The sequence below is a fragment of the Drosophila santomea genome, chromosome 2L (assembly GCF_016746245.2).
Source record: "Drosophila santomea strain STO CAGO 1482 chromosome 2L, Prin_Dsan_1.1, whole genome shotgun sequence".
Classification (NCBI taxonomy): domain Eukaryota; kingdom Metazoa; phylum Arthropoda; class Insecta; order Diptera; family Drosophilidae; genus Drosophila; species Drosophila santomea.
In genome coordinates this window covers 4365506-4391807 of record NC_053016.2, presented here as the reverse complement: position 1 = coordinate 4391807, position 26302 = coordinate 4365506, and the positions used below count along the sequence as shown (strand labels likewise).

Genomic DNA, 26302 nt, shown 5'->3' with positions numbered 1-26302 from the left:
CCACGCCCTTTCTGTTTCTGCCTAGATATTTTAATCATCCAGAGGAAGCACAAGGCCATCTAACGAACTCCCAGGGAAAGCCCCCGGGACAGGAAGTGCTGGGTCAACTAAAAAAACCCTCAAGTGAAATGACAAGCAGGCGGGAAAGGATACAGATGTGGGTAGTAGTTGAACGTCACGTGCGCTTTTAATTGATTTTTGGCCAGGCGATTTGCATGGGAACCATTTGATTCCGTTTCCCAGAAAGGCCTCGCCCGCTAATTAACCAGGGAGCGACAACAAATATTGTGTTAATAACCATAAATTGAGGCCCGTCCGAACCTTAACCCCTTGTTGGCCACGGCCAGCCAGCCATTCGATTTGCATAGTGCTCTGAGAAAACCGCCCCATTGTCTGTCGATCTTCGCGACATACCTGATGGGCAGCCGAGCAGAACCCCAAATGTAAATACGAAATTTATTTATTTTCATTTAGTTGCACGCGTTAATTTATGCCAGTCAGAACGAACCTCGTCTTTTTTCCACTTTTTCCTTGGCAACCACATCCGAAAATTATACAATAAAATGTAAAATAAGCTTGGAGTTCGTATTGCCAATGGATATTTATACGAGCAGCTGGACAGCCATCGAAACCACAGAAAATGCACCACCACCCCCCGCTGACCAACTGGCCACCGATGGTCCCAGTCCCCAACGAACCTTGTCAATCTGCCAGGGAGCACCACCAGCACCACCAGACATCCAAGAAGACATATATCTATATCGGAGGAGTGACGGACTGACTGTAAGACTGGCAGACTGACAGAGTGACAGACACTCCAGTCCAAAACGGAAGCACTTGGGCTTTGAATAATTTATGATTAATCACAAAGGCAAGTGAGGTGCAAAAGTGGCATATCAATTTGGCGGCAGAGAACCGCGAATCGAAGAAAGGAAATAACTTGAATTTGACACTTTTTATCTTGTTTTTAAAGGGTTCCATAAAGGTTACCATATTTAAAACCTACTGAAACTTGTCAGCCAAAGAAACTTACAAATTCGTTTCTAAAAAATTATTTTTATATAGTAAAATAATTTTCGAAGATTGATATGATAACAATTTAATTAGTTTGTTACATTCAAGGTAAATATTTCATTAAAACACTAAAACTTAAGCATTGAAGAAGCCACCAAATCAATCACACCACAATTAATATGCCAACGACAGTTGGTCAGGTACAGTGAGCCCCCGAATATGGTGTTGGGGAACTTTGTGGTGTGGCCACTTCCTAATTTGGTTCCGCAGTTGGTTGTCGCATACTTTTTTCCTTTCGTAAATTTATTATTTAATGTGTCGTAGCTGTTTGGTGTGGAATGCCAAGTGCCAAATGCAGCCGTCAACGCTTTGTATGCCAAATGCAAATCAATGGGCGTGGCAGCCAACACAATAGATGGATATAGAGTCCCATGGCAAGCGGCCAGATTAGTTAAGAACTGAAAACCAGTAAAAGTAAATGAAATTGAGCCATAACGGATGTTGGATCTAAGCTGACCATTCTCGGAGGCGCTGGAGTGGGTTACTTCCTTTTGGGAGTGGTGTGACCGCGACTTGACCTTCATGCCAAATCATTTTGGATTGTCCCGCTCGGCAGGCTTTCTATTTCGAAGCTCATCTGCATAAGTCTGCGCAATTAACAAGCCAAACAGGAACCGCACACACAGTTTATGTCGAGCTAAGCACTAAATTAGCTCGCTTAGCTTGGGAATATCGCTGGAGAGAAGACGCTGGAGCACAAGAAGAATGCTCGCATACCAGAGCCTCGACTTCCGCCTGGCGTTGGGAGATGGGAAAGAATGCGACCGGCATGGAATTCAGATTTAGCCAGCCTTTTGAATGGATGGGAATGAGATGCCAACGTCCCCAGCGAAGTGGGTTACATGTTCTACTACTGTGGGTGATGTCAATGGTTCATGATGAGTCCCGTGGCTCTCGCGGAATGTCGCGTGAACAGGGAAATTGATGTAATGGATCTGGAAAGATGTCACCGGCTACATCAACAAAAATTCCAATCCAAAGTTTTTGAAAGTAAATGATACACTCCTTTTCTATATTTCTAATATGTATATAATAATTATGTTAAATAACATTTATTTTAAATCCTTCAGTGTTTGAAGTTCCATGCAAATACTTCCCGTTACATAATTTACTTTAAATTACAAACCCATCAGCCTGTGGCGAATTGCACATTCCTGCTTTATGCAAATTGCCAGTGCCAGCTTCTCCCCCGTTAATTAACAACCCAGTGCACACTCACGATGGCTGGCCTATCACCTACCGGAGTCCACAAATATGGCTTAATACACAAATGCATTTTGTTTACCTATACAGGCAATGAACTCTGCGGCGCATCGAACAAAAGACTTAGGCAACGAACTCGCTCAAGTGCGCGGGGGGCGGGGGCGAGTGATGTGGAATGCCAAAACAGGTTTGGCCAAACGATAAACGCAATTCCTTGGAGCCAGCCAATGCAATGGATTTGAAGACTTCTACGCATTGGTAACCCCTCTCCTTTGCACCCACCACACTAACAAAGATCCCAGACGGCGGCAGGTTCCCCATGGGTTCGATATTGCTCCTTTTTCCCAGGCTTTGACAGGCGCAAACGTGTTCACAGACTCGGGTGAGTCATCCGATCATGGTGGCGGTACCAGGCACAGAGATTTCAGCTCTGAAACAGGTAGGAGAATTTCACAAGATTCTGCATGCATTGGGCCAGACGTTCTTAGGTATCGATTCGATTTGGCGGATTTCATTTAGGTCTGCATTTGCCAGTTAAGAGGATAGGGTCTCTAGATTGTCAAAATAGTTATGGATTAAGATAAGTATTGGCATAACATTCACATAAGTTGGTACTTCACTAGTCCCAATATAAGCGTATTTAAGCATAGTCCATTTAATTCTATGCCCATGACTTGTTTAAAGTCACTTCCTCCTACTAACTTGTTGTTTGCGACTCCCAGAGGTTAATTAGACTATTTGTTTTTTCTGAGATCGCGATTAAAGCGCGCATAACGGCGACCTTCTGCTGCCAAACCCCTTGGCTTGTCAAAAATCCCACATACTCGTAATCGGCGACTAAAATATTTCACAACATTGTTCAAGTGCCAGATTCTTAGCCTCTTTTGGCGCAATGTAAATTAAGAACACAGCCACAGACCATTTATGGTCCGGCCTGGCCCCAAGACAGAAAAAACCCAAGCAGGCAGAGCGAAGCCAGCGCAAACAGGTTTGCAATTAAACAACTAAAAAATTATTAAGCAAAATGAGTCTGAAATTAATTATTTATGCGCCTCAAGATAACACAACGCCAGCTAGCGAAGCCCCCAGTTGGTTGGAGATTCAAGCAAAGTGGGCGTCTCTGTATTTTCTGGCCGCACTTTTCCAAGAACCCAAAACCAGGCACCATAACTCTGGCCGCGAAAGGCTCGCTGAAGAACTGAAAAACTGAAAAACACCCGAAGTTCACAGTTCAGTGATCACTCCCCCCCGGAAAGTAACGCGTGCCAACTGGGCAGCTGCAGGCGCTGTACCACTCAAAGGCACCTACAAAAAAAAAAGAAAAATACCTAAAAAACAGACACCCTGATCGTCATACACGAGTTCACAGCTCCACCGGCCCGCATAAATTAGAGCCGCGATCAGGAGCAATAAGGCGCATACTATATACTAGCATAGTGGGCATATAGTGCGCAGTGCGACCCTGAACAAGTCTGCTGCACTTTTTGAATTATTACCGCCTGCCGTGGACCATGACATTTGTTGAAATTTGCCTAAAATGCCTGTAAACTACCCGAACAAGCAAGCAACTCCACTCTAGCTTGAAATGAGCTCTACTTGCACAACAAATTTCCAATAACAATTAAACATAGGCGGAATAGTAATCAAGATCAAGCAATTGTTAGGTCGTCCGTGTAGTACAGCCAAATTGAAGGCGGTGGCAGCTCCACGGTGCTGTCCTCCTCATCTGTAAGTCCATTCTCGTCCAGGGTGGCATTTAGGTCCAGGATACTGCAACTTTTGCCCTGGCAATATTTTTGTATTATGTCAATATAAATTTAGCTATCAAATTTCCAAAGGACTTACCCCATTTGAGAACTTCAGCCACTCGTAGCTGCCTGCATGGTGATTGTATCGCTCTTTGTACTTCTGTTGGATGTCATAAATGCTGTCCTCGTTGCAAACGTTCATGTACTGCGTCTGCGCTGTTAGGGTGTTAACAATTCGTATAAGCCGCGCGCGATTTGTGACTCTGCCGATGTGATAGAATGGATCCTGGCTCCACATTTCGCCCGGTGTCTTGCAAAACTCGGAGATGGCCACTTCTAAAATGGGTGGGAACAGGACACGAGGTCGTCCTGTGCTGGGAGAGATCTCTGTGCGAGGCTCTCCGTTCTCATGAAAGAAATGGGTGAGATCCTTGCCCGCATGGGCCACCAAATAGTCCAGAGTCTAAGGTTATTATAAAATTTATTGATTCCTTATTAAATCAAGCATTTAACCCACGCGATTCCAGTGGTCATAGCGATCCTTCAGCATGGGCGTCAGATCGTAGATATTCCTGTGTATGATCACCCAGCAGTCGTCCTTCTTGTTGTGCGAGACCACCTCGTCCTTGAGATAGTACCGCATCTTATTAATCGGCCGTTCCATTTCACAGATTTTCATAGCAAGCCAAACGAATGAAGTGTAATTTGATTTTCTCGACAAAACTGTCGCCTCTTGACTCAGCCCATTAATTCTGAGTTTTCCAGCGGTGCCGACTGCTCATCAGTCGTCATTTTCAGAGGTCTCCGGGAGCGGATCTTATCGCCAGACTTGCATCTATGCATCTATGTATGTGCCTCCGGTTGGCAGACCAATTAATTCCAGTTGCCACCGAGATGCCCAAGTTCCCATTCCTGGCCGGCTTTTCGGGATGCCATTGCATAATTAGCCGCCAATTGTCAAGTCGTCGGCAGTTGAACGTTCTAAGCCCATCAATCGTTTGCCATAAATAGAAAAAATTAGATTAATGACTGATGGCATTTTTGGTCTAACCTCCGAGGTTACACACACTCGAAAGACATTCCAATTGATGGGAACTCTGTCAGCGGTTATTGAGAGAGCACTGCACTTTGAGATATTTGCCTCCAGTTATTTCGAGATCATTCAGCTTTTTCAAGTGAATGGAAGGCACTCTTGAGTGCTTGATTAATTTGGGAAGATTTTTTAATCTGTTTAGCTTGACAGTTATTGAAAGCCATTTTCCACTTTAGCTAAGGAGAATTCAAATAGCTTTCTTTGTCAGTTGAAATAGAAGAGAAGTGTACTAGCAGCAGCTGTTTGAAAAAGGGTTTGTGTGTACAACATTCAAAACTATACCAATAGAACCCTTTTCATTCCGTCGAATGGTCTCAGTTTCCTTTCTGTTTGAGGCTGAACTTTGAACCCGTCGAGCGGACTCCAGGTTACCAAAAGGTAACTAATGGACACACGTGATAAAATCAACTTCCGCAGGATTACAAAGTCGCCGACCTGGAGGTCATTTAGATACTCGCAGCTGCCGCTTTCCGTCGCGCATGCGCAGACACAGAATTCAAGGGATTTGCCATGGCAACTCCCAGTTGGCCCAAACACACGGAAAACGGCGGCAAGGGGTAGCGGAGGCTGTCTAGGAGGGGATGGATATTGTCGAGTGGCCTCTCATATTGCAATTATAGGGCATAGTGCTAAAAGGATTTAACGATGCTGGGTGTTTACTTTAATTGCTCGCCACGCGTCGCTCTAAGTGGTTTTTAATATTTGCTTTCTTCGGTTGCAAGTCAACAGACTGCGTGATTGCAGCAGCTGTTGTTGGCCGGCCGCAGACACCAACAGTCGGCAATTATTTTGGGATCGGTATTGGGACTGGCCTTGCCGCGAGAAAGCTGCATCCTTTTTGCCAATGCCACACAAAGCGGACAAATGGCAACAGCAGGACTCGCAATAATAGCCACAAACATGGCAATTAATCACGCAAGCCACAACATTGTATGATGTAAGGGAAGATAGACAGCGTATCGACTGAATGGGTGATGTGTGAAAAGCAAATGTAACATTTTCGGAGTTTAAAAAGAGCTGCTTCAAAATAATTCAAACTTTACATAAAGTTGACACACCTTAACCCTGTTTAACAACCCGTACATTAAGTACGAAACCGAAAAACAAATTGTGGACAAATGTAGCCCACGAAAAGGGCTACTAAAAGTTAAAAATAGCCATGTCCTGAAAGCCAGCTGCCAGTTCGGTGTAGACCAATAAGGACATAGGGCTTGATAGTGGGTTGAATTGTAATCAACATACACTCAGCTCATTTGCATGGGTGAAAACTAGAAAACTAGAAACTGTGAAAAGTGAGAAAGTGAGGGTGCGAGTCCTGCTAATTGCCTGCAAGTGAACTGTGAAGCTGCACATATGTCGACACAGCAAGGACAATGGCTCTAGGATGGGTTTCCCATTTCCAATTGTTTGCTCGCCGACTGGTTTTGATTTAGTGGGATGGCAACAGCTGGTTGGCCATTTGACACGCCACTGCTGGCAGCCTTGATCTTCGGTCTTTGGCCAAGGAGTTGCTGGTGCAGCTGCAGCTGCCCCTTTCTGTCTCGGATTTTGGGTCAAGAATGCGTGTGGCAGGCACAAGCGAGGGGCACAATGCTGGCGAGTCCCATTAGCCATCGAAACTGGAAATGCTGCGGGTTAAAATCAACCCCAAGCGAGGTCCCAACCCCTACGCACCACCAAACCACGATGAACCACGTGCGTCACGCGCAGTCGCAACCGCTGACACGGCGAAAAACATACGGAAAAAATATAAATATTAAAAAAGTTATGATACGGGACGAAAGAATAGGTTATAATAATATTTATTAATTGTATTTTCTTGTACACATTTTATTAAATGTGCAATCATACTTGTTTACTTTATTATGAAGATTACAAAACCATGTTTCCGTTTTATGGTTTTTTATGTATCATTTAAATCATTGGAACATTAATAGGGCTAAAATTTCTTTAAGTGCACTTGCAGGAACCTCGAATGGGACTCAATCTCCGGATCCAGACTCCAACCCCGTTCCGATTGAGAGGCCCCGTTACGAATCGAACAATGGCCATTGAGTGCGTTCTGAAAATAAATAAAAACTAGCAGAAAAAGTACTTTGTTAATGTAAATGACAGGAAGTGTGCACTTGAGTGCCAGCATCGTCGTCGTCCCCCAGAGGCTGCAATTAAATAAATACAAAAAAAAAGCTAAACTCTTTCCACAATGACAAGTTTAGCGGAAAAAGTGCGAGAAAAAAAACGCTGCAGCTGCAGATACAGATACATTTGTGATTTGTTTTTTCCCCCCTCTTAATCACTCGAATTGAAATTGCATTGGCAATAGTAATCTGGATTGAGCACTGTGCGTAGGCAAACTAGTTGTCCAATTGTGGGTCCAGTTCTTAGATGTGGTTCCGATTGCCTTGACACATAGACAAAGTGCGGCGCCAATTTATTTGCATTCCATGATTAGCCGAGCGTGTGCATGCTATTTTAAAACTCGAGTATTCGCAAAAGTGGGCAGAAAGGTTTTTCTACAACACCTTATAGGGATTAAACTAATAATAACTTTGTAATAACTTTCAACACTTTCAAATCATATTTTATTTGTATTTAGTAATAAGTGTAGTCAAAGAATACTTATAGAGAGTCTAAAAACGTTTAAAAGTGTAAGTTTCGAACGCAGCAATTATTGTTATTATGCTGGATTGAAGATCTATTGCAACAATATTCCGAACAATTAAACACCACCACGGGGTAACCTCATCATGGCCAACACCCTGCACAGACTCGTTCGGAAACTCTTTAGAACTCAGCAGCTGACGGCTTTTATCTGCTGTGCCATCATGGGGTGTACACCGCCGTGAGTTCCCGAGAATCATCAAAATTATTGTATAAACATGCAACTAATTGAAAAGTGTGCCGTAATTCATTAGAAGGCTAGATACCATCGAGCAGATCCCCTTCTGTATATCACTATACTATGTGTGGCTGACCAACTGTTATTATCCTTAGAAAGGGAGGAAAAGGATCTCTACCAGTTGCTCAGAGGGCGTTTTTCCTGTGAGGATACGAGGATTGCATCACAGATCGCATCCCACCCAACTGTTCCTATTTTCTGTTTGCTATCCCATCTGAACCGAGACGACGCGCCTGCGCAAATTGATTCATTCAAATAATCCAATTGCCGGCATATGCGAAAAATACACAGAATCGTTTGGCTTAAGTTTCCTACCATCTGGACCAACATCTGGTGATAGATTGCGCTGCTTTTCCACAGTTCCCACGATGTCAACTAGAATATAACATACAATTGCGAGTTTCAAACTTTTAAAATTATACATATAAATCAAAAAGCTACTTTACACTCACTTTATGCATTTTACATGACTATAGTGCGCATAAGTAATGCAACAAATTTTTCTCCTTATTTAGCCATTCCAGCCTCATTTGCTAACATTTTTCCCGTACACAGTTTCCAATTAGGACCGTGCTAATAAAATCCATTGTTCTGTGCGCTCATCCCAAATTGTCGGGCCTTATAAAAGTACCGGTAATTAGTGCTCGACACATTACCCAAATCTTCAGGCAGCTGACGCCAAAGGCAGTTAGCCCGACTAAAATTGCATTATGATTAGCCATTATCTTGTGGCATGCAACATGCAGTTAGATTCGACTTTCGCATGGCATGTTGGAATGCATGTTGGGGGCGGCCTGGCCCAGGTCTAAGCCCAGTTAACAGTTAGTTGTTGCCAGTTGGCAGTTGCCGCCGAGCTGCCAAGTGACTAAGCTACTATCTTACCAACTGCAGACAAATGGCGGCAAAGTTAAACGACATCCAGCGACTTGGCTCGTCATCGTTGTTGCGACATTGCAAGGTCGCCACGGAAACCGCTGCTGCTTCTGCTGTTGCAGCTCCCCAAACTTCCTGCCATTCATGCCCGGTAATTGCCAGCATTGTCCATGCACTGAGAAAAATATACTAAATGTAATATATGGAGTAAAATAGCTACATTGATGTTTGTGACGATGTATGGCATTCCACTTTTTTGCGCAACTATTTTTACTGCTATCGAAAAAAAACGGATTAATTTTTATCAAAAAATGAAAAAAAAAAATTTTTGTAAAAAATCGGTTATTTTTAATCGGCGTTTTCGCCATAACTTGGCCAAAAATGGCCACACAGCTAAAATAAAGACTGTTTTGTGCTGCTAATAAACATAGCTAACTATTTCTATCCCCACTTTTTAGATATTTGAAAAAAAAAATTTTGGCAAATTTTTGCATTTTCGATAAGGGGTACCATCATCAAAATTTGCGAAAAATGGCAAAAAATTAGCATTGCAAAGCATGTACATGGATCGATAGGGAATTTTGTTACGAGTTCAACGAGGTATGGCATTCCACATTTGGACAACTATTTTTACTGCTATCGAAAAAAAACTGATTAATTTTTATCAAAAAATGGAAAAAAAAAATGTTGGACAACTATTTTTACTGCTATCAGTTTACTTAAGTCGCACCTTAAATGACTTTTGCCCTTAAAATAAAGTCTTAAAATATTTTGAATTTTTCTGAGTGTAGTTATCGCTGCTGCTGAAGTACTTGTGCTGTTCGTTGTCATTAAGCAAAATTCCTTTTTGGCGTTTCCCATTGTCGTCGGGCAGTTCGCATATTTTATAATCATCTCAGTGCATCCGCAACTGGTTCACTCTCGCTTACCCCCGATTTTTGGTCCACCCTTTCGCGTCTTTTTGGGCAATTCAATTCAATTTTCGCTTGCTTAGTTAATATGATTACCGTTAATGCCCCCAGCCATTCTCACTCCACTGGATCCACTGTATCCACTGCATCTTGGAACCAGAATTTCGCTGAGGCGGCTCCACTGCTTTTGATGATCTCGCTCTCTGTTCTCTGTAAATATTTTTATTGATATTTATTGAATTTCGCTGGGGTGCTTGAAAGAAGTGCCAATTTGCGGGGAGTTTATTTTGAGACCAACTTAAGGATGTTAACAGCTCTCCATTAAAAGTTCCAGTTCGGTGAGAAAAGAATAAAAAATGTCGTTTAAGCTGGGTTTATCTTGAAGGCTCATAATGAATATATATTTCTGGCACTTCTGTGCAAAACATGTTCGACGCCTCGCCGTCTGCAAAGATCGAAAGAAAAACACAGTGGTGTGCTAGCCAAAAACAAACACCGCTTGCAACATTTGTTTAGATGGCAAAAAAGCAAAAGAGGGGGGATCAACTCTCGCACATCGCAGACTAAACAATGCAAAATTCAGCCAAATGTTTTCTTTCTTCTTTATTTCCCCTAACACTTTGCACTGCGATCCAGACACGCGTGTGTGCCAAATATAGTTGGTCGGGTTACGCGATGGACCAGCTGTTGATATTGGCATTAACTCACTTTTAAGGCCACAGCGAAAAGTTGAGTTTCGTCATGACTGCAACGAAGTTATTGTGCCCTTAAAAATCATATACATATGTACATAGATTATTAACCATATATTAATAATCGGGAATCCCCGTTTTCCTTGGCACGTGTGGCCACTTTCAGCATCCCCAGACAACTCTTTCAATCTCAACTTGAATCCATCATTACAAAGCCTGATAATCGATTTCATTGACTCGCTAAATTTATGCGAGGGCCCGCGTTTTTTCCTATCATCAAATTTTATGTTTATGCGCGTGTTTATGTCGCGCCTTTTTTGTTTGCCACAATAATGAGGTTTTTAATGGTCGGCCAAATTTGGTAGCGACTCGAAGGCGAAGGCTTAGGCTTTGTTGCCTGCTCGTCAAGCGGCGTCTATTGCTTTATGACCGGGCCAAAACCATTACCAATCTCTTTGGCGACATCGGGAAAAGCACATGACGGCGGAGAAAAGCTCACATGCTCGTAAATCGCTCGCCAAATGGATCGACGTCAGCCAGCAATTTCCCGTCGATGTGTGTGTTTTTGGCTGTGTTTGCCAGCCACATATGAAAAGCGAATTTTCTCTGGCCGAGCGCAAAAAAAAAAGCAAATAAAAAAAAAAGGAAAACGTAAACGAAAATGTCGGAAAATTCGATGGCGGGGTTGAGAGTGTGTGTGGTTGGTTTTTTCTTTGGTCAAGTTTTCCTGCTGCTGACTGCTGGTTGCCTGCTACAAATATCGGAAAATTCCTTTGAGGATTTGCCACAAAGACGGAAAAGCCGCTGCGGCAAACCTTTGATGATTCTCCACACATCTCGCCATCCCTCTCCGACTCGCTGTCTATTCCCCTGGCATTTTCCGATAGTGTGACAACCCCCTGAAGAAGCCACCCCTCTTCGTTTGTGGCGGTGGAAAATGTGTTTTATGGCCCGCTTGCTGGCTCTCTTCCTCTCTCTCTCTCTTCCGCTGCCGCTTTTCCGCTTTTCTCGAGTGTGTCGGCTGCTGCTGCTGCTGCTTCTTCACGTACTTAATACTATTTGACTTTTTGGGGGAAAAGCATTTCCCGGGGAAAACGTGTGTGTGTGTGTGCCAGAGTGAGAGTGGCAGAGAATGTGGATGTGAGTGCTCCTAAGCGGTTTTCCCAGCTGCCTCCGTTTTTGCTCCTGCTTCTGCTGCTGCTCGATGGCCATTCCTGTTCGCCTGTTACATAATTCGCGTAATTTATTCAATTTTGAGAATTAATTTAATTTTTCTTTTCACACACGTGAATTTTCCGCTATCTGGATGTATCCGAATGCATTCTTTCTTCATTCAGTTAAAAGAAACACGGTTTTTAACACCGCATAAAGTGGGTTATTTTGTTTTAGGCGTTACGATACTATTATTTAATGGGCAACTAATCGATCATAAAAAGAGGATCATTTAATTATCCCACAAATACTTTCTGAGAAGTTTAAACTTTTTAGGTTGCACAGCTTAAAAATTTATAATTTATTTAACTTTTTAGAATAAAACTGTTTTACAGTATAAATTATAACCATCTATACACGCTTCAGTATAAATGAAAAAAATTTATATTACAATAATTTATTCAAATTTATTTTATTAAGATTAAGTGACTGTACAAAATTAAGTTTGTGCTGCGTGATAAAGCTAAATTAAGAAAGTAAATAAAGCTTCAAGAAAAAAGCTTGAAGAAATATATTTGATTTGTTAATTTAATTTTCATTTTATTAAAATAAAATAAATTTTAACACGTTGCGCCTAAGCCTATGCTACATAAATCGTTGTCTTCTTTTTAAAGGTTCATGAGTCGAAATCGCTCTTTGCTATTGAATTCGCTCTGCTACAAATAAGTTCGCTAGAACGTTAATGTAATGTAAGGAATTTGTAGAATATATGTAAAATAATATACATTCGAAATTCTAAGCATAGACTCGAGCCTCTTCGAAACGAATTCGAACGCAGCGAATTCTAAAGAAATACGGCAGACCCTTGCATACTTTTTGGATGTTGGCTTAAAGCGCCATCTATCGAGTGGGCCTCATTTAAAATTCCTATTAAAATACGACAATTATATTTATAATTTTCTTCTTAAGGTATCGATGATGTATTGGGTTCTTTATTAAAAATACTCTACCAGATTTTGACAGTAATTATTATGGATTTTGTGTACAGTAATGGCCATTCTTTAACGGTAATGTACAGGGTAACATGGGCTACGAACTACCGAAATATACAACACACCATACTCAACAGATATTTCCAAGAGCGTTTTCAACAGATTGCTTACTAAATAATTACAATGCTTACAATGTCCTTTTGAAAGGAGCCTGAATATGTTGCCACCGATTTCTGTAGTTAAACTTGGTTTGTGTATCACTCCAATTTGTTTTAGATACAAAGCTAATACCAAAGAATATTTTGGTAGGAGAGTGTGCCGGCTTAAATGAAAATTGCATTTATTTTGGCATGACAAATGTAGACGTATAAAATTAAACTAAACATGTACTAAATTAAAATGTAATAATCACAAATACGCGCAGCTAACACAAATCCGATTGCATCCCACCGTAAAAATAGTAATTGCTTTATATCACCAGTTGGCCAGGTTCCCATCTCCGACTTCTTGGTTCTACCTTTCCCGTCCGGGATCTGGATTTCCCAGCCCGGACTGCACCGCTTTCTATCACAAGGGAATGTTTCCTTCGTTTCCGTTTCCGCTTTCCACACTCGCCCCAACTTCCGTTTGCTTGCACGCTGCGTCCCTTCTGGGTTCCAAAATCGATTGTCAAAAGAAGAGTACAGAAAGGTGGAGTTTGTTTTTGGGAGTACAACTCAGGGACGGAGTGAAGAACGTTGGGAGAAAGTCGTGTCCTAAACTCTGCACCGATTCGGTTTCCGCTCTAAAGGATCTTGTCTACAATTTGTTATGTTTTCAACCTACTTAAGTTCAGACTCTTTTCTGCTTGGTCACAAGAATTATACCTCGATTGAAGTGTGTGTTGAAGTGGGGCTCTACGTGGGTACTCCTAGTTAATATCTATTCATAGTTCTATGTAAATTCCATTTTGTATTTTGTGGTATGCAGAACAGCTACTGTACGGGTGTATATATATATATATATATCCATGGGTATATATTTAGAATCGTCTTCTGGATACCGATGCGTTGCGTGTGTGTGTATGTATGTCTGTCTGTCTGTATAAACGTACAAAGCGCGACGGGAGAAGTTTCAGAATGCGGTAAAGCTACATCTAGCTACAATCCTGCCTTCCTGGGATCCCAAACGCCCCTCGCACTAGGCCCCAAACCCCATTCTATGTACAGGTGATCTCTAACGTATGGTAATAATGATAAGCCTAGACTATGAACAAATCCCACAGGCTGTCCGCTTAGCGGATCATGTGCAGTTTCCATCGCAGCACAAAGTAGGCGATGATGCGCAGGGCAAAGAAGATTCCGATCAGGGCAACGGCGTCCACCCAGAACAGAGCGTTATCCATGGACATCTCCTCCAGAAACTTCTTGGGCACTCGGTAGTGGCAGTACATTTGATTGCACTGCATCTTGGCCCGATCCATTCCATAGATGGCTACCATGGCACCTGAATAATACAGATTTATGTAAGTTAAGAGATAGTGTCAAGATATACAGATTCGAACTCACCTTCGAAGCCATAGCGCACATAGCTGACGTAGGTGACCCACTGCAGGTAGCCCGGAATGGTGTCAAAGTTCACAAAGAACCCGGAGAACAATATCGTGGGTATGGTGGTCACGGGGCCGAGGAATACGCCCGTCTCGATGTTCATCCCCGCCCCGATCAGCAGTCCCAGCGACTGGGCCACCAGTGAGTTGAGCACGCAGATCAGCACGAACATCGAGACCCGCTCCAATTCCATTGGCTGTGAGGTTAAGTAGTACACCACCAGGACATAGACGCTGGAGAAGACAATCTGCAAGGGAATATATAGAATTAGATAATCCTTCAATCAAATTGTTTAAGATTAATCACCTGAAATGGCATGTCCGCTATGGTCTTGGCAAAGTAGAAGGCCTTCAGCGAGTACCAGTAGTTGAGATGCTCCCTCACGAACACTGACATTTCGGTGGGAACTGCGAATTAAAGATTCCAGATTATTTTTGGCTGCCAAAACCTCGAAATCGATCAACTCACAGGTCAGAATGGTTGGCATCATGGCCGTGAAGGTGGTGAACAGTGAGACAAAGAAGATGCATCCCGCATTGCTCATGATCTTGCTGGCCTCGTTGCCCACATCATAGTAGATCATACCGATGATGGCACCAACGATCACGTGGGAGAACAGTCGCATGTGGGTCAGCATTTTGTCGCGCAGTATGGTGCGGAATGAGCGTTTGAGCAGGATCCAGAATTGCGTCCAACCGCTGGTGGGGAAGCCCGTCTTGTTGGGCAGTGTGACCACGCTCTCGTGCGAGTCCAGCAGCGAGGTCATGCAGCCCACAACGGCACTCGGTCCTCCGGATCCCGAACCACCCACCGCATTTTGGGTGCCCTTCGAGGAGCTAAAGCTGCAACTGTCGTCCACGGCATTGGTCGGCATGATGACCACGCTGCAGTCGGAGTTCTGGGACTGCTGCGTCTCCAGCTTCGGTGGTTTCAGCTCCGCAGGATCTGCGACGGGTAAGGAGGACTCCAGCTGCCTGTCTTCCAGCGGCGGCTTCTCGTCCTCCAGGGTCAAGATGGCCATGGCATTCTCCGCTCCGCTGCCGGTGCCCTTGATAATGTCATTGTGGCATCCCTTCTCGGCCAGCGTTCGTACATAATCCTTGTGCGCATACTTCTTGCAAGCCCCGCTCTTGACCGCATCCACCAGCTTGGGTACAGCATCGCCGTACTCGCCGGACGCCACCTCCAGGACATAGTCAGCGGGATTGTGATATGAGGGGCATTCGTAGCCCAGTGATGATAGGTACGGCACCAGTCCCTTCACTCGACCCTCGTAAACACACTGGCCCTGGGCCAGCAGATACAGATGATCGAACTTCTCGAAGAGTCGCGCCGACGGCTGATGGATGGTACACACTATGGTGCGGCCTCCCCGGGCCAACGATCTCAGCAGCGATATGAGCTGGAAGCAGGTGGAGCTGTCCAGTCCGGAGGTGGGCTCGTCGAAGAACATCACGGGTGGATTGTTGACCAGTTCGAGGGCAATGGACAGTCGCTTCCTTTGGCCACCAGACAGATTGCAGGTCAGCGTGTTCACCGACTCCTTCAGGCCAATCGTCTCGAGGATCTCCTCGACCACCACCACCTTGGCGTAGCTGATCATGTTCTTGCCCAGCTTCAGATTGGCGGCCACCATCATGGCCTCGCGAACAGTCAGATTGGCGATCAGCACATCGTCCTGCATGATGTAGCAGGAGAGCTTGCGGAAGCGGCGCAGATTCCGCTCCTTGCTGTTGATCAGTACTGAGCCGCTGAGCTGGGAGGTTCTGTAAAAAGTGGGTAGCTTCATTAGTTGATCATTAAATAGGTCATTTAACATGGGCACTACGACATGAACTATCATTGTATCTCCATAAAACAGTCATCTGACTTAAAGAAGCTTGAAGTTGAGTTATGTGCCCATATCAAAGTGAAACCGATAAAATGGCGTTGGCTGACTCACTTGTAGCCCGCCAGGATGTTCATCAGCGTGCTCTTTCCGGCTCCAGAGGGTCCCATGATAGCGGTGATCTCTCCATTCCGGAACTTGCCCGATACGCTCTTCAGAATGGTCTTGCATCCGCGCCGATGGCTATCGGTCACTGAGTAGGATATATCACAGAACTCGATGTCCACCGGCGGCCGTTGGGGCAGATGGGACAAGGCGATGGTGCCCTTCTTCTGGCCATTCGGACTTCCACCGCTGTTGTTGGCCACCTTGGGGGCCAAGGCATGGTTGTTACCGCCCAAGCTGCCATTGCACAGGTTGTTCTGTGACCTGAAAGGAAACAGAGATGAGTTTTGCTTAGTTGCGAGCTATTTGATTGGTATCTCCGGTGCATTGTGTTGATTCCTACTTGGGCCTTCTTTTCAGGGCACTGACACAGCAGCCGTTCTTGGTCAGCTTGGTCTGCACCAAGGACATGGAGCGCTGGTGTCCTGCATCGCGCAGCATTTCCGCATAGGCCGCAGCATAGGCGGCTGACCTCCGGTGACCGACATCCTCCTGGGATTGCGATTGGGAGGCAGCGGTCTCGAAACTGGAGTTCTGAATGCCCCCACTTTCCGCGCTGACGCACCGGCTCAGCGTTAGCTCCATAGTTATCCTCTAATTATCCCAGCACAAGACTTGTCAGCGGCTCATGATGCCGCCCCTAAGCGACCTAAATCGTCAATCAATGGATCAATCAGCAGCGTCAGTCATTTAGTCAGTCACATTGTGTCACAGCCATCATCCGCCGCCACCCATTCATCCATCCATCCATCCATCCATCCATCCCACGTTGGAAAGAGCAAAGTTCACTCTGCTGTTGTTTCATTCATGAAACAGTGCCAGTCATACCTTGGGCCAAAGTGCCGAGTGCGTTTTCATTAGTGTTCTGCTCGCATGCCATCGACCGACTTCGATTGATAAGTCCGCCGACGCCGCCGATGCAGCGGGCCAATGCCAATTAACATTACATCTTTTTGGGTGCAAATTAGTTGAGCTTGTTGGTCAGAATTGATTGATTGGGAAGCCAACGACGTGCAAAGCGGGCAGTAATAAGTAGTTGCTTTGGGGTGTGCAGCACGCGGGGATTAAAGGTCAGTGTATCCAGCTGAACTACTTATCACTGGCGTGCTGAGAACTCGGGGAAACCTAACAATGTAAGGCGGAACAGTGAAGCCTGCAAGATGATGGACTCCTTAGAGTGTGGACTGAATGACCAGCAAAAGTCCTATAAAAGCACTTTCTTTTCTATCTGCATTTTCAGATAAGGCTGCATGTAAATTCATAAACAAGTACTATATCACAGCGTCTCCTTTGTTTCCAAGCTATAGTTAGTACTGCTCCGCAGTTTCGTTTAGCAACTTAGCACACGCACCATAGACTCCATTTGCGTAGAGTAACCAATTAGCTGCTGGAATCCGCTGCAATATAATTTCTATAATTTGGACCTGCAAGTCGAGGCGCTCGCAAATGGCAAGCCATTAAATCGAAATTGGGGGCTAGGCGGCGGGGAAAGTCAGCTGTTGGCGGTGGGCCATGCTAAGTGAATACAGATACAGATACAAGTGCAGATACAGATACAGATACAATTGCGAGACTAGTACCAACATACTCCGATAAACAACTGCTGCCTTGCTTTGCTTTGCTTTTGCTTTTGCTTTTGCTTTTGCTTTGCTTTTGAATAGCTTTGCTTTGCTTTGGCCTCTTTCAGCTACAGCTACGATAAATATGACTCTCAGTATCGGACAACTTTTGTATGGGTGTGCGTGTTGGTTGGTATATTGATGGCATTGCGAATCATTTCCCGCGAATATCTCGGTGCACGAGCACCCAGAGCGAGTACATTTCAAGTGCGCATGCACCCGGAGTGCAATGCTAACGAACCAACCTGAACCCAACTCAACTCAACTCAACTCAACTCAACTCAACGAAGACTCGACGAAGTCTGAAGCACTTTGTCTTTTTGTCTTGCGAAATGCACTCTTAATGGCAGGGATATGATGTTGTATGCAAGCATATACTATATATATGTATATATAGAATAGAATAACAATTGTGCGCAACTCTAGGCAAGTTGTCTTCGCGATTCAGGCACTCAATTGGATTCAAATGGAGTCGGTCACGCAATCCCTTCCGGGTTCTTTGATTGCTTATCAATCTTAATGCGTGGTAATTGTTGCCAGGTTCGAACTTCGAAGGCATCGATGGCGGCCCTACTTAATTGATTGATAGCCAGTCATAAAGCAGCAGCTGCTGGTAACTCAATCACTTGATATCTGCCGGCTACTGCACACTTTAGTTCTAGTTCTAGTTCTAGTTTCTACATTTACTAATTTTGTGAACCTTGGGGCCGCGGGGCCAGCTTCATTACATTGTGTTCGCACTGATTAGGCACAACCGGAAATATCAGCTGGCGTTAGATCATCCCCGCTTAACGACAATTAAGCGATTTATAAATGTCTGGAACAGAGGGGGGCGGTGAGTCCACTGCGATTAATACAAGTATTAATAAAAGCAAGTGTGCCAACGATGGTATCTTGGACAGCAGGAGTGGCGCCTTTTCGAAAAGCGCCAATTAAAGCTGATAAATTCCTACGTATTCATGTGGAATTTCTATATATACATATGTGGTGAAAAACAAGTCTAAGATCCTTTACGAGCTCTCAAGGAGAACTCAATTAAACGTGCGTCTATACTGATTGCCAAGGAAACGTCATAAGTTTGGAATTATAGCAACGAAAATATGATGAAGCAAGCATTTTTTGGAGTAATAAACAGTTTATGGTCACTTAGACCCGAACTTTGGGTAGCAATTATATGGCGTTAACATTTCTGTTTAAGTAATCACAATTTTTAGGAAAATGAAATTACTCAGCATTTGCTATGGACCCATCTATCTATTTATATATCTATGCCTTTAAAAACACACGTGGTCTCAAAGTCGGAGTCAGTCAAATTATTTAAGCATTGTGCATGGGAACAATCATGTGGCTTTAATTCCCGGACCATTTACGCTATTATGGAAACGCGGCAAGGCCAATCAAATATGCAAACGGACATGTGGGCGGGAAATGGACGTGGGGGCGGACATTTGGCGAGCGTGGGAGAAGGTCCTGTCCAGGACCGCTGCTTCTCTGTTCCCTCGCAGCGGAGGGGGAGGAGGAGGAGGAGGGGGAGAAGGTCAACCTGCCTCGAGTGTGTGTGTGTGTGTTGGCTGGCTGACTTTTGCGGTCGTCCGCGCGGCTCAAGGGTGCACAGGTTGTCAAGCGAGTGGGGAAAAACTTTGGGGACGGCGTGGTGCCTCAAAGTCTAACACAGCAAGTCCGCACTTTTATCGTTGCTGAGTTTGCGGCAAACTTCACATTACATAACCGGCCGGCGTACACGTCGCGTACTCTTCTTCACTTGCCAAAAAGTCACATAAAAAAAAGAAGGAAAAATCACACGTAAAAAGTCAGCCACGTGGTGGTTCAATAGAGGGTGGCAATTGGCTGTTGAAGCATTTTTTCTAATAAGCACATAAATATTTGAGGCCGAAAACCAAAACTGACGGAGTGCCGCACACAGACGCGATGTTGCCGCAGGACTAAAAGGCTGAAAAGCCGAGCGGAGTCCAACTGCTGACTGCGGCACGACGTTGGACAGCTTGGCGGCTTGTTCGATTTTTCCAGGCATGCGGCGCCGCGAGGTCCTTCTGCTGCCTGCTATCCTGCTGCCACGTGAAAGGGTATATCGCCTAAGCTGGCAACTATAAATAGTTCCTTGATTTACTTTCTTAAATTATTAAAATAAACTTGGCACGAGTATGTGAAAGCTTTTCAAAAAATCAGAAACTGTCTTCACTTATATATATAGATTTTGGGAAAGCTTAAAAACACTTTGAAAGCTGCGGAATAATTTGCATTCTCTTTAACTAAGTAGCTGTTGGAACAAAAATATTAAATTGGCTATGAACATTTTGGGCATGAGATTTTGATAAGTTAGAAAGCCCGATGCGAGGGCAGCCCACATTCGGTGCTGCCCTAAGGACCCGCAGGACCTCCTTTGTCTGCCCGCCTTGTATTGTTTTGCTTGGTCTTATGGCTTTTACGGCTCTTTGCCTTTTGGCGGCGTTTCATTCACTGTTACTTGTTTTTTTTCCTCTGGTTTTCCCCCCTCCGCACATATGTGCGTTTGCTTGTGGCCTATTATTTATGGCAGTGCCGACAGTGGGGGTGTAGGGGGTGGAGCGGGTCAAAAGGACACGTAGGATAGGTTGGCATTTAAGGCGCTCTTTATGGCTGCCTTCCTGTTGGCTACCCCTTCTCATCGAATCCTTGGACCTGGGACGCCGCCAAGCAACCTGATTGCTGGAATTGTGCAGCATTCGGAGAGGCTGTCCTTAAAAAGGACATTTGCCCATCTGCCCGCTAGTTTAATTACATTTGGTGTACCTGCACTGATTGGTTCCAATGCCAATAGATTTTCCATTTGCATTTTAATTAAATTGGTTAGGAAAAATAAAGGTCCTAGGCTGATGGGGCAGACAGTGTGCCAGTGTTTCAATTCGAATGCAACTTAAGACGCAGGCTTTTTAGTTCTTGAGCGGCAGCTTTAGAATTTCTTTACAACTCTGCATAATTTATGAGGGGGCGTGGCTGGCACCATTTCCCTGCTGACACGCGATTCGTGAGACGGAGTCGAGCCATCGATTTTCCAGGCATTTGCTGCTGCTTCTACTTCTTCTCCTCCTCTTCATCCTCTTCCGGCACACCTCTAATGTCCTGGCAGGTGGCATGTTCGGAGCGGAAGGAAGATATGAACATTACAGATGCGTGCTAATTTTGACTCGACGGTCTTATTAATAGCTCCCTCTCCAAAGTACCACTCCCCCCCACGCATCGCTTTGATTTTTATAATGGTTTTATGCGGTTAGGTGTTAAAAATAGAAGTGTCAGCTCAGTGGAAAAATGACTTGTGACAGCGTGATTAGTTGCCTGATACCCGCTCGCCTTTCCACCCACCTAGCCACTTGCCCACAGGAAAGTGAGTGTCCTTGGAGTTTGCAGGAGCGGAAATTGCAGTGTGGCCGCTGCAACGAATGCAATACAATACCCAGCAGTTCAGGGTCAGAGGACACATTTCAGTACACTGCCGCCTACATAATCCCAGCAGCTGGAGTGACAGGTTCCTGGGTAACCCGAAACCGAAACGGTCTCCCATTCGAGCCTAATCCCGGCTAATGCAATTATCTTTTGGTACATTTGATGATTTGTAGTTGGAAATGTGTGTTACATCATTGCAAGTGTGCTGCGTAGTTATATTAAGTTTTTTATAAGTTTAACAACTCACCCGTGGTTGTTCTGCTTCAGGTCGTTGGTCAGCTTCAGTTGGCTGAGCAGTGGCACTGGCTCTTGTCTGGAATTGGGACTCGCATTCGAATTTGGATTAGGATTTGGATGCGGGTTGTCGCTGGCCGTGGAGAGCGTAGTCAGAGACATGTTCCCGCTTGTGTAGAGAACGGCATTGGGTGCCGTGGTGGCCGCCGAATCGGAGACTTTGTTGGGACTCTTGGCCGCCGGCAGGATGACGGCGTGGGAGGGGGAGCACTTGTCCACCAGCGGGACACTGGAGGCCTGCAGTTCGTTCATGGCGCTTGTTTGTGTGTGGCTTGATTTGAGAATGCGTTTTAGTTACTGCTGCAATCGCTATTGGCATATGGCATCAGCATTTGGCTCAATTGATTTATGCTTTATAAATAGTTTTGTGTTACGTATTTGCGAAACTCGTATGCTGCTATTTAATTGTTTAATTGAATACACTGGGGATTGGCATCTGCATTGGAAGTACACGTTTAATGTAGGCTGTACCACTCAGCTTTCAGCTTTCAGCTCTGCAACGAAAGGGAAATGGGAAAAGCGATGCAAATCGAGCATAATTTAAATGGAGGTGTTGCCTCTATTGATTTGGCAAGCTCACACAGCCATATGCGTACATCAAGCACTCTTAAACACTCTGTCCACACACACTCGGCATATTACATCACATGCCAGGAAGTACCGCCCACCACCACCACCCCCCTCCCCACTCAGTTCTAAAGGTCTTCGGCTCAATAGTTGCTCAATGGCAGCTAGCAGCATGAATTTCTAATTACTGAACAATGCCCAGAGGCCCAGACACAGATACAGATACAGATACAGATACATATACGGATACAGATGCAGACGCAGACGCAGACACAGATACAAATACAGACAAAGGCCCAGTTGAGAAACGACGACACCGTCAAGAACAACCGATAAACGCTGAATTCAATGCCAGACACTCGAGGGCTCAGGGAATGGGCCGCTGTCCGCCCAAGAAACACTGACCAGTGCACCAGCACCGGGTTCCATTCGAAGATATAGTGACTCCCAGAGCTCATAGAGCTCATAGCGCTCCCAAAGTCCACTGCATCGGGAGTTGGGAGCTGGGTTTGCCTGCACTGGGAACCAATTTTGCAGGTGGCCGTCTGATAAGATTTCACACTTGTGCCGTTTGGCGATGAGAATTCCTACTTACTCCTACACTGGGGTGAAATGTTATCAGCCGATTCAGCTATAAAAGTCTTTATGGGGAAAGTCTGGAATTCTCTACAAGATTTCAAAACCACTGAATAGATTCAGGTTCCATTAATACCTTTATCTATGTTTTAAAGTTGGTATATAAATAATAAGTTATAAGTTTGTTGCTAACCAAATACTCTTACAATTTTGTTTATTTATCTACAATTTATTTATTTATCAACAACAATTTCTGGGGAAAATTTCTGTACTGTCTATTATATCCCAAATATCATCTCATCACAAATAAACTTCTTTGTTTCCAAGGCAATTTTAAAGTCTTTTTTGTAATGGGAAATAGTTTCCACACTTTTATAAATTGAGCATGTAAACAAATTGAGAGGATGTTTGGTTTTTAAAAACTGAATTACTTGCTCGGATATGTAGTTCATTTTTGGAGCATGATAAATACGCTTTGCAGCCTATGGCAATGTTTATGTAATACTAGGAAGGCGCGTTTCTCTCAGTGTACACGAGTTTTTATTACAGATTTGTTTGCAGTTCGATTCGCGATTAGATGGGCCGACCGATAGGCTTCCTGCTACTGGGCGCGAGCTTCCTTCTCGCTAATCGCCTTCATCGAAGATGTAAGGCGCGTAATCGGCACACACTGCGAGCTACGGGTATGCTACCGTAGTTATATGGCTTTTCCGTGCGACTCAAGTTGACTTGACTGGACGGCCAGCTGTTTGACGGCCATCGTTATCTGCTGGCAACTTGGCACACCGGCACTCGAAACTGGCCACGCACAGTTGCGGATTTACTAATCTGGCAATCAGGCCGCCGGAAGATAGGGAGTTTCGAGTTTGGGGTTTCTCAGAACTGGGCACTGCGCTCACAGATTTCGTGGGTGGATGACCCGAGATGAGGTCCTACCCTAACCGTAATCGAAGTAGGTCAGTCTGTACAGTGTACACCCCCTCGCGAGACTCTGACCCCCGAAAGTTGTGCTGGCTCGATCTGGTTTTTGGTTTTTTTCTTTCTTTTTTTCGGGTGGCGTGAGCGGCTGAAGACTTTAGCCTGCTCAGATGTGTCATCTGCTATTAACAAATGGCGTGGGGCATAAACATTTGAAAACAACAGCCACCGCCGGGAGCGTTTTGCAAATAATTGCTCCTGCAGAGAGAGCGCAGGCGCTCTACTGAGATACAAACGGCAGGAAAACATTAAAGATACATATGGCTCCTACACAAAGTGGGCAAGGGGGGCGCGCGGTATGTTTCATGTAACTCCGGCTGCGAAGTTTATTATGGTGGTGGGTTCACAACTGCGACTGCAGATTGCAGGAAGGTCGAGAAGAAAAAGAAAAAAGACGCAATTACTCCACTCGTGCTCACCTTTGGATTTCTATTAGGTTGGGGCCTATTTCCGAGAAGAGCAAAACACAAATGGCATAAAACGTGTTTTTGGTTTATTAGCATTATATATTTGTTGTTGTTTTTTTTTTTTTTTTGGCCGCTGCCAGAAGAGACCGTATTCACTGTACCGCTCCCGCGCACATTAGATACTTTTCGGAGCGCTTTCAAATGCTGAGACTGCGAGATACTCGTGCTCGTGCATTGCCTTCTTTGTTGTACTCGGTGTTATGGTCGCGGTAGCCAGCAAACAAACAAACAAACAACGCCAGCTATTTAAATGCGCCACAATTCGACGTCTCTACGGTTCTACGGTTCTACGGGAGTGAGAGCAACAGCACCGAAACACCATTACCAGATGGTAAGCGAAGCACTCCAGGAATACGCTAAAGTGTATCTTGTGCCCAGGCGAAACGTGTTTTTTTTGGATTCAACGCGATCCGATCCGTTCTGTTCCGATTGGACTCGATTCGACTCGATTCCTGCCCCGAAAATCCCGCTCGACCGCAGGAGGCAACAACATTCAGGCAGCGCGAACGACGAAGAACTGAACCCAAACTGAAACTGAAACTGCGGCGGCTGCTAAGCTACCAGCAAACAGCTACGAGCCACCAGCTGCCAGCTGAGAGCGCTTTCGCTCGCGAGTATCCGTTCTGGCATGCTGGCACTTTGGTACCCGTATCTGTATCTGTGTGAGCCAGCGCAGCCATCCGGATTGCGTCAGTGCTGGCTGGCTGCTTGTGTACCTCATGTGGAACATCTACATTCAGATACTTGGTATGTGCTGAAATAAAGATACAAAATGTATCTAGCGCTGTATTTGATCGTTTAGGAGTAGTAAGATATTGTAGTTACAGCATCTTATATGTATCTGCATCTAATATAAGATACTCATGCATCTGACGCTTACTCTACTGTTGAAATAAAGATACAAAATGTATCTACCGCTGTATTTGGTTAGTATATGGTAGTTACAGCATCTATAGCTGCAGTTATGAGATACTTTTGTATCTAACGTTTTCCTTACCAGATACACTTAGTATCTACTTCCTGTAAACCATATACTTTGAATTAGGTACTAGGTACAGGTACGAAGCGAGAGTACCCTTCCCACCACTCGGATACTACGGCTGTTTCGTCAATGGGGAAGTCGCAGCTCTCTCGCTTTGTCCTACGTTCAATTCAAATGCTGCCATACACTTGAATTAATCCGCCTGTGTGCGTGTGTGTGTGAGCGGTAGTGCGCATGGCGCATAGGTGTGCGTTGGCGTTCCGCTGCTCCGAAAACAGCTGACTGTAAACACACACAAAGGCGGGCGGCCCAGTGGGAAATCCAGTGCGATTTGGGTTCAGCTGCACTTGGATTTGATGGAGCGAAACTCCCCAGAGAAGCCGAGAGGAGAGAGAGCGGGGTACACGGCGAAAAAAGCGGTTATTTTGTAATTAAATTACGCAATTCCCTCTTTATTTAATAGAGGTTAAATCTAGAATTTCCAAATGGCAGTTGGCAGTACGCGCACGTATTCAAACCATGTTCAGTCTAAAGTCTAGATCAGAAAAGCCCTGATAAACTTTTTATAGTATTCCGCTTGATTTCTCACACTGTAGTTGCTGGATATCCCTGAAGAGTTTCAGTGTTTTCGCTTATATTATTAGTCTGAGTGATAGCGAACTTTGAACCGCACGATCGCAGAACAAAGCACTTGGAAGCAAACAAAAACAATTGCGATTTCTTTGAAGAAACGCGAGGAGGGGGCAAATGGAAAGAGGGGAGCTGATAGGAGCATGAGTAATCCTCCCCCCAGTTTCCACATTTTCTCCCCCTATTGAATTGCATATCCATATCTCAAACAAAGCCAAAACGTGATTCTATATTGCCAGCAGCAAGACTCGGGGAAAATGCGCAGTCGGGGGACCTTTAATCGCATCGACCTTAATAATAGTTTATTTTCATATCAGCCGACAATTGTTTTTAGCTTCTAAGCACATATTTAAATTGAGTGCCAGTTTTGAACGCAGCCTACATATAGCACTACTAATATGTGAAACTGTTTGTATAGCTCAATTTGAAATATATACCAAAGTGCCAATGGACGATAGCCAACTCGATTTCGGTTTCGGTTTCAATGGCTTCCATGGCAATGGGAATGCCCTATTAGTCTGGAGTGTCA

The 26302-nt window shown here is 44.6% G+C and overlaps 2 protein-coding genes across 3 annotated transcripts; both read right to left on the bottom strand.

The window, feature by feature from the left end:
* Positions 1–3851: 3851 nt before the first annotated feature.
* On the bottom strand, positions 3852–4775 carry LOC120453608 (cytochrome b5 domain-containing protein 1). Its single transcript, XM_039638387.1, has 3 exons — positions 4543–4775; positions 4123–4488; positions 3852–4061 (listed from the first exon to the last, which is right to left on the bottom strand). Exons 1-3 carry the CDS (start codon positions 4702–4704, stop codon positions 3927–3929), a joined length of 663 nt encoding a protein of 220 aa, XP_039494321.1. The 5' UTR covers positions 4705–4775; the 3' UTR covers positions 3852–3926.
* Positions 4776–12617: 7842 nt separating this feature from the next.
* Positions 12618–24699, bottom strand: LOC120449939 (ATP-binding cassette sub-family G member 1). Of its 2 annotated transcripts, XM_039632642.2 has the most exons (7): positions 24114–24699; positions 21527–22067; positions 16169–16483; positions 14695–15992; positions 14533–14633; positions 14185–14473; positions 12618–14122 (listed from the first exon to the last, which is right to left on the bottom strand). In XM_039632642.2, the coding sequence occupies exons 2-7, from the start codon at positions 21823–21825 to the stop codon at positions 13911–13913; spliced, it is 2514 nt and encodes an 837-aa protein (XP_039488576.1). In that variant the 5' UTR covers positions 21826–22067; positions 24114–24699; the 3' UTR covers positions 12618–13910. The 2 variants fall into 2 exon arrangements, with proteins under 2 accessions (XP_039488576.1, XP_039488584.1); XM_039632650.2 differs by lacking the exons at positions 21527–22067; positions 24114–24699 and adding an exon at positions 16563–17463.
* Between the last annotated feature and the right edge of the window lie 1603 nt (positions 24700–26302).

What these genes read in the sequence shown, in the direction of transcription:
- LOC120453608 (XM_039638387.1), bottom strand. Translation starts at nt 4,704, where the DNA reads ATGAAAATCTGTGAAATGGAACGGCCGATTAATAAGATGCGGTACTAT. An exon ending in GCTATGACCACTGGAATCGC is followed by an intron (nt 4,489 to 4,542) that starts GTGGGTTAAATG and finishes TAATAACCTTAG; the next exon opens with ACTCTGGACTATTTGGTGGC. An exon ending in GGCTGAAGTTCTCAAATGGG is followed by an intron (nt 4,062 to 4,122) that starts GTAAGTCCTTTG and finishes AAATATTGCCAG; the next exon opens with GGCAAAAGTTGCAGTATCCT.
- LOC120449939 (XM_039632642.2), bottom strand. Translation starts at nt 21,825, where the DNA reads ATGAACGAACTGCAGGCCTCCAGTGTCCCGCTGGTGGACAAGTGCTCC. An exon ending in AACATCCTGGCGGGCTACAA is followed by an intron (nt 15,993 to 16,168) that starts GTGAGTCAGCCA and finishes CACTTTTTACAG; the next exon opens with AACCTCCCAGCTCAGCGGCT. An exon ending in GATGCCAACCATTCTGACCT is followed by an intron (nt 14,634 to 14,694) that starts GTGAGTTGATCG and finishes TTTAATTCGCAG; the next exon opens with TTCCCACCGAAATGTCAGTG.